We start from the raw sequence: 13,486 nt of genomic DNA on the forward strand, positions 1-13,486 counted from the left end.
GCATATTTCTTATTATGTTATTTGTACTTTTAATTTTTCAAAACCTTTACTTGAACCTGGGTTGACTGATCAGTCAACAAGGAAAAACATAAACCTTTAAGGAACCATAAGAACTTAAGAAAAAACGAGAGCAGAGAAGCTGAGACAAATCAGTATTGTTGAACCGAATTAAAGGGTTGAATTTTGTAATAACTTAAATTGTTTTAACAATAATTCTGAGCCATATCTTTTGACATGTGGGGTTTCACATTGTAATTTCTGTCTGTAATGCCTTTCTGGAGTTTTTAAAATTATCATTTTAGCAAAATGACTAATGAAGACATTCCCATGTCAAAAAATAAATTGGCCAAAAGCTTGTTTCTTTTTTCTTCTCTAATCCAAACATGTTCCCCGTAGTTCTTCTCAAGGACTGATCGTGTACTGAAACACAAACGTATGTGCCACGAAAACCGTGACAAGAAACCCAATAGAAGTGCCACCAAAGTTGGCCTTTTGGCTCCTGATGATGATCAAGGCTTCCCTATATCTTTGAAAGACTGTTCTTTGCCAAAAAAGAAGAGGCAAAAAACTGAGAAATTGAAATCTTCTGGGATGGATAAAGAAACTGGGACAGACAAGTCTGAACATAAGAAAGATAAGAATGATTTCTTGCCATTGTATGCTGGCAGTACTAAAATAAAGGATGAATATATGGTGGCAGAATATGCAGTTGAGATGCCCCATTCTTCTGCCACTGGAGGGCATTTACAGGAAGCAAATTCTGGAGAAATACACCCACCTAAACTAGTGCTCAAAAAAGTTAACAGTAAAAGAACCCTCAAGCAGCCACTAGAGCAGAGTCAGACCATTTCATCCCTAGCTTCTTATGAAGACAGCAAAGTTTCAAAATACGCCTTCGATCTTGTGGACAAACAAGGCTTATTGGATGCTGAAGGCAACGCTGATATTGACCAAGTTGATTCTTTACAGGAAGGTCCCAGTAAACCCGTCCACAGCAGCACAAACTATGATGACGCAATGCAGTTTTTAAAAAAGAGGCGGTATCTCCAAGCGGCTAATAGTAACAGCAGAGAATATGCTTTGAATGTTGGCACTATTGCTTCACAGCCATCGGTCACCCAAGCAGCTGTTGCAAGCGTGATAGATGAAGGTAGCACAGCTTCGATATTGGATACATCAGCACTGAATGTGGAGATTAAAGGAAACCATGACAAAAGTGTCATTCCAGATGAGGTACTTCAGACTCTTTTAGACCATTATTCCCATAAAGCCAACGGCCAGCATGAAATTGCTTTCAACGTGGCTGATACTGAAGTGACTTCCAGCATATCCATAAATTCTTCTGAAGTCTCAGAGGTTACCCAAACGGAAAATGTTGGGACAAGTTCTCAAGGCTCCTCCTCTGATAAAGCCAGTATGTTACAGGAATATTCCAAGTTTTTGCAGCAAGCTTTGGACAGGACGAGCCAAAATGATGCCTATTTGAATAACTCCAGCCTTAATTTTGTGAATGACAACCAGACTCTTACAGGGCAACCAGCATTCTCTGCTATTGACAAACAGGTCTATGCATCTATACCTGTTAACAGTTTCCGATCGGGAATGAACTCTCCCCTGAGAACAACTCCAGACAAGTCTCACTTTGGACTTATAGTTGGCGATTCCCAGCACTCTTTTCCCTTTTCAGGTGATGAGCCAAATCACTCTTCATCTTCCTCCACCCAGGACTTCTTGGAACAAGTGACCTCTCAGAAGAAGGCAGAGGCACAGCCTGTCCATCAAGCGTATCAGATAGGCTCGTTTGAGCAACCTTTCAGGGCTCAGTATCATGGAACAAGAGCTGGATTATCATCTCAGTTTAATACTGCTAATGGACAAGTGAACCTGCGGGGACCGGGGGCAAGTGCTGATTTCCCAGAATTTCCTTTGGTGAATGTAAATGATGCTCGGGCAGGGATGAACTCATCACCTGATGCAACAACAGGCCAAACATTTGGCTAAGAAAACCTGTAGAAATAACATTGGCACTTTACCACAGGTCTGTTGAGAATGAGTGTCTTCTGTATAAGATGGCTTCTATACAGATTGAAGGCCTTGTGTTATAATGAAAAAGTAAGCTGGTACAGCATATTAATAATTACTTTTTTAATTAACTGTCATTCTTTTTGAATTGCCTTATAAGTGGGTGCCCACTGAAAAGGCAGATGGCTGTTTCCTTTTTTTGAGATCAGGAATTTGCTGTGTTGAGATTGATTTTAAAAAACGAAGCAAACCAAAAAAAAAAAAATCCAGTTATGATATCTCTCCCTTAATAAATTCCTAGTTTGGTTAACTTTGATTATTTGGGAGAGAATGATCATTATGAAATTATTCATATTGCATTTCCTAATTAGTCTAGTTATTGCACTTCATCAGGGAATATGAATAAGCTGTACAAATCCAAAAGTTTAAATGTCAGGAGATTGTAGCTAGAAGCTACAAAGCATTGGGAGGGGAAAGGGGTTATTTTTAAAAAATCTCTGTTAAATCCACATAATTACCCTTTTATTGGTTTCCTTTAATACACTTTAATGAAAACAATGATGTTTGCTAGACACATTTTCCTATTTAAATGTTTGATTAATTAAAAGTTATTTAAAAGCTAAGTCCTATTCATGCATTTAAATTTTAATTAATTTTTACCAGTGATGACAGTTAATGAGATGGTTAGATTTAGCTAAATGCTTTGCAGTCTGTGTTCCCAGTTTTGTAATGTTATATAAATGATAAAACTCCAGGATTTAAAATTTAACTGTATTTCATCCTACAAATTTGCAATAATTAACATTAGAGCACTTAGATCCTTCCTCATATTTCTCCTTTTAAAAAAAAATTCAAAAAATATTTTTGAGATTTAGGCTCATTATCCAGCATTATTTTCACCTCACATTGTAGAATTTTTAAAAAAATTAACAATGAAAATAAAGGGGATGCCTTAACATCCACAAAATTAGATTTGCTTACCCAGAAACTCTCTGCACTTCAGCTTGTTAGATACTGTAAACTTTCTCTAAAGCAGTTATTCTTGCTGCACCTCTTAATCTGAATGAGCAATTTCACTGTAGTTTTGCCAGCCTGGGCTGGTGAACAGTGTCAGTGGCAGAAAGCTATACAGTCCCTGTTTTAATATATTTCATACATAATAAAGTGTAAATTTTATCCCTTTCCCATTTTCGCTGTAAATTATCCTCAGTTAAACAGTGTGCTGCAACAATTCTATATACACTTTTTAAAATGGCCTGGTTTTACTTTTTAAAACTGAAAAAATGATTTTTATTTCAGTCTATAATAGAAAAAATATTTTATTCTTTTCATGAATTCTATTCTATGTATCCATTAATAGAAAACTTTAGGTAGTATTACTGAAAAGCTGAGTGCTTCTTTTTCCCAAATAAAAATCATTCAGATAGGGAAGAAGGGGGCACATACTATTTTAAGATATATTCCTTGCTATATTGTCTCTCACAAACCCTAAAAATTTGGTTAAGAAAAAAATCCAGAGTAATTGTGATTTTTGATTAAACATAGCTTCCTATCCATCCCATTGGCAGTTTTCCTTCTCCTATTTCTTTATTAGAATATCAAGGCCATCATAGTATTTACCTGAGAGTTCTGGATGGCAAGGTAATCTCTTTAAATCTACTTGTGAATCTTCGTAGATTCATAGTCTCAATATTCACTGTGCATTCCTTTCAGTCACAATTAGGCGAATGCATCCCATTTTCCTCTACACAATAAATACCTGATTAAACAACTGCAATAATGATGCAGTTATACACAAATACTTCTAAAGAATTAATCTTCTGTTTTTCCGTTTGCTAGTTGTATCTCAGCCCCAATAACATGTTAATTTTAACTAAGCATTTCCAGCACAATATCTCAGTGTTCCCGTGTTTATTTAGTTAACAATAGATTATGTTCCAGTGAGGTAAGCAAAATTGGCAATTAAAACAATGCAGACATGTTCAGTAGCTGGAATAAAAAGCTAAAAATGTTGAAGCCGTTTGCGGATAGGAGGAACCCTAGGTGTGTAGAGTGAAGGCTTTAACAAAATGTAGGTGTTTACTTCATACAAACATACCCAATATGAAAAAATGAATATTGTAAAGGGAGGCACAGAATGAACTCTAGCAGACATCCGAAGTGCTTTATGTGCATGGCTACAAACATCAGAGTGCTTGATTATGATGGCTTCTTGAGATGCATTGAGGGAAGTTACTCCGTAGCATTCTTAAATCTGCAGCATTCCCTAATTGGAGAAAGGGTGCTTTAGCAAGAAATGTTTAAACCCAAAACGGCATAGAAGGAGTAGGCATGAAATACCTCATGTATGAATAGAAGCATTTAGCTTTGTTGTTTGTCATCCTGTCCATAAAAATAATGTAAGATCCCAAATTACTTTTTACCTAAAAGCAGCTTTCTAAATTAACTAGGATGAGGTAATTTCACAGGTCTATTTCATGCCCACAGTACATTGTGAGATAGTACTACTAAAACTATATTTTGCTAGAATAAATTTTTATTGCATTTTATTTAGGACATTTTAGCTAAGGTCCTAAAATTATGTTAAATTCAACAGTATATTTACACTTCGGGTTGACTATCCTTTGGTGTCAGCTTTTAATGGAAATATACTGCTTAATTTTAAAAATTCTTATTGTCTTAGTCCTTCAGTAGATCATATTTGGATATATGCTGGATCTCAGAGTCTTTCTTTTTTAAAAAAAAATGTAAATGAAGGAATTGGTTTTTGATTTAGAACTGAAATAGCTACCTTATCATTTGGGGGGGGGTGCTCAATGACTCAGGCTGTATAATTTACCAAGTATGATTTATTTAAAGAGAAACAACATGATGAACTGCAGTGTGCTACATGTTTGAAGAATAGTTAGAATGATTTGTTTTTCATTTATGTTAGATCACTTTTCTTGCATTTTCTGAAATTGGTCTAAAACTTTTAATATAGATTCCAAGGTAAAGCAGGTTGCCACAATATTTCAAGAGAACAAGTGATTTGTTGAAACCTAAAATGTTTTTGTAATTTCTGTGGAATATCTGATAATTCCCCAGCTGGTTTTTCCCTTGTTTCTCTTGAGTGGTGCAAAGTCATGCAGTAGAGCTAAAACTATGACTGTAACTTTAGCCAAGCATATTGCAGAGAATTTGTGTAAGTGTTGCAAACTAAGAGACTGTGGACAAAATGAATGAAATACAGTATAATGTCATATGCTTGCTTTTTTTCTTTATTTATTTTGTGATTTTAAAGGGGGATTCAAATCAATAGTGTGAATTAATACGTTTTAATGATAGCTTTTGGATTTTATTTCCATAGTTTTGGGATTATCTTCAGAAATAGCTCCACTTGGATACATACAATATATGTTCGATGTTTCCTCAGATTATTTTTAATGATGTGTGTAATATGTTTCATGAATATTTGAAGAAGATCCAGAGTGGATCCAAGATCAGCCTGCTTGAATATTTCAGTATTAACTTGCTTTGTATTTGTAAATTTGCAACCTAAAATTTTGTCGGGTAGAAATTCTTACTCAAGTTGCAGGGAGATATAGATATTAGAATATAGTTCAGAAATTTAGAAAACAGAAATGTGTTTGTGATCTGGGTATTTCATTTGGTAAAACCTCATGTAATTTTTCCAATTGATGAAATTATTAATAAAAACTATGTTTATATTTTCTTAAATTCTGCTCAACAGAAGCCTTGCAACTTTTTGAAATGCTTTTAATTTCTGTTCATGCATGTTTTTAGGTATGCAGGACTTTTAACTATTCTTTTTGCGTGCAAGGAGGATGTCCTGAGGAAGTATTACAATGAATGAAAACAGCATTATGTTAAATTTAGCTTCCATTATTTTTCAATTAATTTGTTTCAGGGAAGTTTTCTAATTGGTTTGGCTATACATATAGAAATCATTGTTTTTCTTTTCAATAATAATTAAAAGAGAGAGAGAGTTCTTTTGGTAGTCGACACAAATTGAAGCAAGCAATTTTCTCAGAGTTGTTTCTTGCATTCTTTACCCCAGTACATGAAAAAATAGAAATATGTAAATGTTTATTTTATTTTTTTATGCAATATTGTTCTGTAAATATGAGTTATTAAATAAGGATGTACCTATGATTGAATCTTTTGATTCTGCACAGTTAAGAGTTTATATATAAAATATAAATGTGTCTTGACAATCAAGGACTTACTGTCAGTCTTCCTTTATGATGTTTTATTAATGTTATGCATTCCATTTGTTAGACTTGAGTACCAATGTGGGAATTTGTATTGTCTGTAAAGTATGTAATGTTTTTACAGCTTGTTTTTAAACTAAAAAGGAAAAAAAAGAACCTTGTATATAAACAGATCATAGTACTGCTTTATATCAGGAGGCATATGATGTACTGTATGTAAGCAATAATGCCTAACCATGCTAACTGTACAAGTAGCATAAGGATAGTTCCAAAAACTGTTTGGGGAATTCAGTAGTTTTGTTTAAGTTAATGTTTTTAATCAATAAATCTGACATTTTTTTCTGTTTGAAGCATAATGTTGTTTACACAGCACAATCGGAGTTGCAGGAAGAACAGAGTTTAGATCTGTGTTGCACCTGCCACACACATTCATTATGAAACTAATGGCTCAATTGCACTTCTGTAAGAGGATGAAGACTACCCCAATATCAGTGTCCTTGAAGGAAGAAAAGACTTTTCTCCCACACCATTTCTGTGCCGATTGAAAAAATGAATATGCATCTCTCTAAATCAGATTTGTGCAATATAAGGAAATAGTTCTGTTCATATTGTACACTGCAGTTGAGCATTGAGTCATGGTTTATTTTTATAAAATTGCTTTTTGCTATAGGAATTATCAGCTGATGAGATGAGCTTTATTTAATTCAAGTGAAAGAAATAAAAAAAGTCAAATAGAAACTAAGTTTGAACTGTGGTTTCAAGCTGTACAAAGTTGAATAACAGAATTATTTGAAAACTCGTTTCAGTGGGGGTAAAGATTTATAAATGTAAATGACCTACATTTTATAGGAGGAAATGTTTTTAAATGCTAGTCATTTATATAATATGTGCTTTGAAGGATTTGCTAGTTCACTTCTGTCACTTTTAGTACACTGGTATCTTTTTATATGTAATGTATGCTTTTTATTATTGTAGCAAATCATTTCAGTAGAAGGAATTTTTGCAACAGTATTTGGGAAAATTTTGTTGTTGGAAACTATACTGGTTTTTGTCTGTGTAGTTTTGTCTTTATTTTAACAGTGTTGGGAAAAGAATCCTGGTATTCAAATAAATCCAACTTTAATTTTAGAGGGCACTCAGTGAACCATGCTGCGTGGTCTATAAATGGGTCCAGAAATAGGCTAACTTTGGAAGAAAGCATAAAGTTTTATTGTACAGCTCATTAAAGAATGCTATGCTTGGACTCAAGGAAAGAACAGAATTCTACTGGAATGCATTTTCTGTTACAGTATTTGTTTTCCTGAAATCATATGCATCCTTTAACTTTCAGTTCATAAAATCCCCTCTAATATCAATGAGTATCTATTTTAATGTTAACACAGTATTAGCATACAATAACAAATCTGTTTTACTGTTACTTATGATTTCATCAAAACCAATTAAATTCCCAGTTTGAATTTAAAAATATGTATAAATAATACAGACCATTTTGTATAAACCTTGAATCTATAAATTTGTGTAATTATTTTGTATTTGAAATAAATTAGGTGATGCAGGATTCCTGGAATATCAGGAATTTTGTGATGACTGTGTGTTTCTGTGGTGATTGTGCACATATGGTGGGTTGCTTATTGGAAAAATGCAGGTTGTTGTAAGAAACAAAAGAAATATTAGTGAGCACTCTTGTATAATAATTCAATTTCCCAAAACATACATTTTGCAATTCTTGAAGAAAGTGCCACGCTTTCATGGTCTCTCTCTCTCTCTCTCCCTCTCTCTCTCTCTCTCTCTCTCTCTCTCTCTCTCCCTCCCTCCCTCCCTCCCTCTCAGAATAAATGATCACAAGTGTCATTTCATTCATGTAATTCACTCCTAATGATGTCATGCTTTCAGTTTTTGCTTCATTTATGTTTGCTTTTTCTTTTTTCTTTGTGCTTTAACAAATAAAATAATGAGCATATTTTAAAAAAATTGATTCCTTAAATATAGCCACTAAAGAAATAAAAAAGAATTTGTTACTCTTAGAACTGGATAGATATTATAGACAAATACTGTTTTGCTCTTTTTTCCATTAATCTTCCTCTTAGCTCAGATTAAGGTTGTATTACAGCCAAACTTTGTATTATATTTTTTGTCAATTCCATCCAATAGTAGCAGACTAAGTAACAGCAAGTACTTTCTGATAATTTGGCCAGAACTACTTGTAGAAATAGAGGGTTAGTATAGAAAATATTCTCCATGTCGGGGGAAACGGCCATCAGGTCTGGGTTTCCTCTTCTCGCTTGCGATTGGACCGGGTCTGCTGAAATCTGAATTCTCATTATCCCCGCCTCCTGTCTGTCACCAGCTTTTCAACTCGGTCCTGCTGGTGACCAGAGGTGTCGGATTGCTTAGTTAGGAAAGAACTAACTTAGTTAGGAAGAATCTGTGGGTGAGGTGAAGAGGAGGGTGGATAAAAGCAGTGTCATACCATAAACCAGCTATGTCCCCAAGGTAATTTAACATCCACTCTACCAAAAACAAAAGAGAGTTAAACAGGGATTTACATTAGCCCCTTGATTGTTTACATAAATGACTTGGCAAATTACCTAACCAATTTGGACGTTCATCCTCCTAAATTGAATGAGAAATCTATTATAATGTATACAGATGACATAATTATATGCTCTACTATACTTCCATGTCGGGAGCACCAAAGTGCTGAAAGGATCAGCCTGTGGCATCACTGTTGCCTGGAAGATGCCTAGTTGGGAGCATCTTTCGTTGCTCACTGAGGTAGTACCTATCTATTTACTTGTGGTCACCCACTATCTATTTACTTGTGGTCACCCACTTTCAAACTGCTATGTCGGCAGGAGCTAGAGCATGTGATAGGAGCAGCTCATCTTCGCCCATGGTGGCAACCGGGTCTTGAACACAGAACTCCCAATTTTCAGCCCAGTGTCCTAAACTCAGGAGCGACCACATTCCTATGTGGTTATATTATTTAGGACTAATATAGTGGCATCACTATTGCCTGGAGAACACATATTTGGGATCATCTTTCATTACCCACTGAGGTGGTATTCATCTATATTTGCAGTCGCCCATTTTCAAACTGCTGTGTCACCAGGAGTGTGATGGGAGCTGATCCTAGCCCATGGTGGTAATCGGGTCTTGAATGCAGAACTGCCAATTGTCAGCCCAGCATCCTAACTTCATGAGCCACTGTGTTCCTTTGTGGTTATATTATTTAGGACTAATACAGGTCTCAGAAGAGCATTGAAGGTTCTCACATTCTTCAAGAGGATAAATTGAAAATTCCTATCAAAAGATCAAAATCCTGAATTTTGCTAGGAGAGCATGTCTAGTGCACAAACAGGCAATTAAGTAGGTAAATAATCCTTTAGTATCTAGGGATGGGTTTTCATATTCCTATATTGCCTAAAATGCTCAAAGGAATGCATTTGCCATCTTGTAAACAAAAAAAGTTGTATATTATTTATAGTAAAAACACTGGGACAGATGCTCTGTAGCGAACAGCTGGGTTTAGCCCACTGAGCAAATTGAAACTAAATTTTGAAGATCAAATCCAGATGTCTCATCTTAGTCACTGGCGTTGCTAATAGGACAGGCTGGACCATAGATATCTATACTAAATGACTGGCTAAATGAAACTATCATTTTCTCTCTGGGCACAGTTCATCTGCCTTTGGAGGACAGATTTCAGTCTGTTTGGAAACAATCCCTGATGATAAAATCAGGTTTCCTAGACCTCTTTTCCTCCTACCTGCTTTCCCTGCTGTGTTGAAATGATGAATATGGCTGATCTAAATAGGCTTTCAAATCTTACCGTTGACTACTGTAGGTGGACAGACCTGTGGCACATCTTATGTAATTAGAAGTATTTAGATCTAGTAAAGTTACTAAAACTAGAAAGCCTGACTCTTGCTTGGTGTGATATCCTCCCTTCAAGTATATTTAAATTTCCTGGGCACTCTAATAACTACAGTATTTGTTAAATCATCTAAATAAATTTAGCTCTCTAAAAGTAGCAAAAATTGCTGCATTATGTGTAAACTTCAACCACAAATTGTTGCTAATAGTTCTTGTTGTTAGGGGATAGTTCTGCATTGTTTTGTTTTATTGAATGTACTTTTATTGGTCAATGACCAAAATAAAGTTTCTGCCTGTTAGTTTAACTGTTTTAGAGGGAAAATAAAACCTTATGTATCTGGGACATGGAGGTTCCTGCAATCTGGAAAAATTAAATTTCCTGAACATGGTTTTCATTGTTAATTCAGGAGGAAATATGAAATGCTGCTATCCCCCATACATCTTAAGCCTCTCTTTGTTTATAAGACCTAGACTATGATCCCATAACAATATATACAGTTGCTATATTTTGCACTGCAGCATGTATAATTTCCAGGAACTGACTTCCAGCAAGAGATGGTTGCTCAGTGGAAAATCATTATGACATAGATGATCTAAATTTTAATCTTCCATTGATATAAATATTCACTGTATTTATATAAATTAATATTTTGATTCCTATAAAGACTATTTAGAGTTTAAATATTTAGTTATGGGCTAGTATGGCTAAGCTTTAGATACTTAACTGTATTTCGCAGCTTAGTTAGCATAGTTACTATACCATACTTTTTCGTTGTTTGTTGTTAGTTGTGAAGTCATGTCTGACCCATCGCAACCCCATGGACAACATTCCTCCAGGCTTTCCTGTCCTCTACCATCCTCTGGAGTCCATTTAAGCTCACGCCTACTGTTTCAGTGACTCTACCCAGCCATCTTAATCTCTGTCGTCCCGTTCTTCTTTTGCCCTCAATCTTTCCCAGCATTAGGCTCTTCTCCAGTGAGTCCTTCCTTCTCATTAGGTGGCCAAAGTATTTGAGTTTCATTTTCAGGATCTGGCCTTCTAAAGAGCAGTCAGGGGTGATCTCCTCTAGGACTGACCGGTTTAATCGCCTTGCAGTCCAAAGGACTCACAGGAGTCTTCTCCAGCACCATAGTTCAAAGGCCTCAATTCTTTGGCACTCAGCCTTTCTTAAGGTCCAACTTTCACACCCATACATTGCAAATGGGAAAACCATAGCCTTGATTATACACACTTTTGTTGGCAGGGTGATGTCTCTGCTTTTTAGTATGCTGTCTAGATTTGCCATAGCTTTCCTCCCCAGGAGCAAGCGTCTTTTAATTTCTTGGCTGCAGTCCCCATTTGCAGTGATCTTGGAGCCCAGGAAAATAAAATGTTCATTGTTATATTAATATTTTTAAAAGTATCTTATTTTGCATGTTTTCTTACAGGTAGTCTTAATATTTAACAACAGCATGCTTTTAATACTAATGTTAATATTCTAGTTCTTTTTACTAAGTTATATTCTAGACGATAAAGTTACAAATGATGTTGATCCTTCTTCCTCAGTTTTTGAAAAATTGTAAGATAGGACTTCAAAAACTGTATGTATGGAAGATTTATTTTTTTCAATCAAACATTACAAAACAAGAATTGTTTAGGGTAACAGTCATAAACACAGATGTCTCAAAGGTGCTTTTGCCAAAAGGCAACTGGATTTTCTTGGGTTTTTTTCTTTCAAAACATTTCACTTCTCATCCAAGAAATGTCTTCAGTTCTGACTGAAGAATAAGTGGTGGACCCAGTGGTGAAATCCATTTTTTTTTACTACCAGTTCTGTGGGCGTGGCTTGGTGGGAGTTGCAGGGGAAGGATACTGCAAAATCCCCATTCCCTCCCCACTCCTGGGGGAAGGATATTGCAAAATCTCCATTCCCACCCCACTCTGGGGCCAACGAGGTGGTTTTTGCCGGTTCTCCTAACTACTTAAAATTTCTGCTACCGGTTCTCCAGAACCTGTCAGAACCTGCTGGATTTCACTCCTGGGTGGACCAATGTGGAAGGTCTCATGCAAGAAGCTTCATCAGCTCTAACTGATTCCCCACTGGGGAATCAGTTAGAACTGATGAAGCTTTTTGCATGAGAAATGACATGATGTTTCATTTTCAAAGAAACAACAAAAAAAGTCCAGTTGCCTTTTAGTAAAAGCACCTTGGGGACAGCCATGACCTTGATGATTGAGTGTCTCCACAGACACCTGTACAAAGTCTTTATAAATATATGCCAATTTGCATATTACAGCATGAATTGCAAATTATAAATTAACTGGGTTGAATTCAGTTGGGTGCCACCAAGATACCATACAGAAATTCATTGTTGCTGTGCACTGTGGGATAGATTTTCCTTTTTTTAAAAAAAGAAAGGTAAATACTATGCTTTTCCCCCTTACAGTCAAATTTTCTAGATTGAAATTTAATGCTGATGCTGCAGAAAATCCCATATACCATCACATTAACCAACTCATGTTGCAAACATTATAAAACATTTCAGTGGTAATTTAGGATTAACAGCAATATATTAGAAGAATTGTGTCTCACAGGACTTCCTAATTCCTATCATATCCGTGTGCTCGTCATATATTATTTTTTTCTGATAACTCAAATTCATACTAAGTGTTCTATAATAATCATCTGAATCCCTATGGAGATATGCTATATATTATGCATGACATGGAAATAATGTAAACTTGAACCATATAATGAAGTGGCTGAGTCAGATGCTACTCAAGTATTTGGGCTCTTTTGCACCATTCATTTCCGTTTCATAGAGAATCTAGATAACATCTTTAATCATGTGTTTTGATCTCCCTGGGAATGCGGTTAATCTGAGCAATAAATAAATAAATTCGAAGTGTTAATCTAAGTATGTTTCATAGTGCCTTGTTTTTTGTTTTTTGTTTGGCTTTAGCATCAGCAATACACATTGCTGATCATATTCCCCCATACCAGGGGTCAGAACATCATATTTCCCCATACCAGGTGTCGGCAACCTTAAACACGCAAAGAGCCACAAAAGTCCTAACCAGAAGCCCCCCATTCAATTCTGGAGCTGATTGGAAGTCCAGTTCCCCCACCATAGAGTCTCCTCCTAGCGTGGCGTCCTTTTTCCTCTACCTATTTTAACTGAAACCCCTATCAATTTTTGGAGCCGACTGGCAACAGGGAGCTGCAGCAAAGGGATGAAAGAGCCACATGTAACTCCAGAGCCACAGGTTGCTGACCCCTGGGCCCATACCCTCATGCACCAGTCTGAGAGCACAATGTTTCATCCATCTGCCATGCTATTTTCTTACATTTTGTTTTTAATACTAAAAATTAAGAGAGCCTCAAAGTCGTGGA

General features: G+C 35.8%; 1 protein-coding gene across 3 annotated transcripts in view; it reads left to right on the forward strand.

Annotated features, from left to right (window-relative positions):
• ZNF148 (zinc finger protein 148) overlaps nt 1–7,828 on the forward strand; it is a 48,338-nt gene extending 40,510 nt beyond the window's left edge. For all 3 annotated transcript variants that reach the window (XM_058195009.1, XM_058195019.1, XM_058195001.1), the window contains one exon: nt 397–7,828. In XM_058195009.1, the coding sequence (XP_058050992.1) occupies nt 397–2,001 (1,605 nt within the window). In that variant the 3' untranslated portion in view covers nt 2,002–7,828. The remainder of the gene's footprint in view (nt 1–396) is intronic.
• Nucleotides 7,829–13,486: the final 5,658 nt, after the last annotated feature.

This window comes from Ahaetulla prasina, chromosome 1 (assembly GCF_028640845.1).
Source record: "Ahaetulla prasina isolate Xishuangbanna chromosome 1, ASM2864084v1, whole genome shotgun sequence".
Lineage (NCBI taxonomy): Eukaryota > Metazoa > Chordata > Lepidosauria > Squamata > Colubridae > Ahaetulla > Ahaetulla prasina.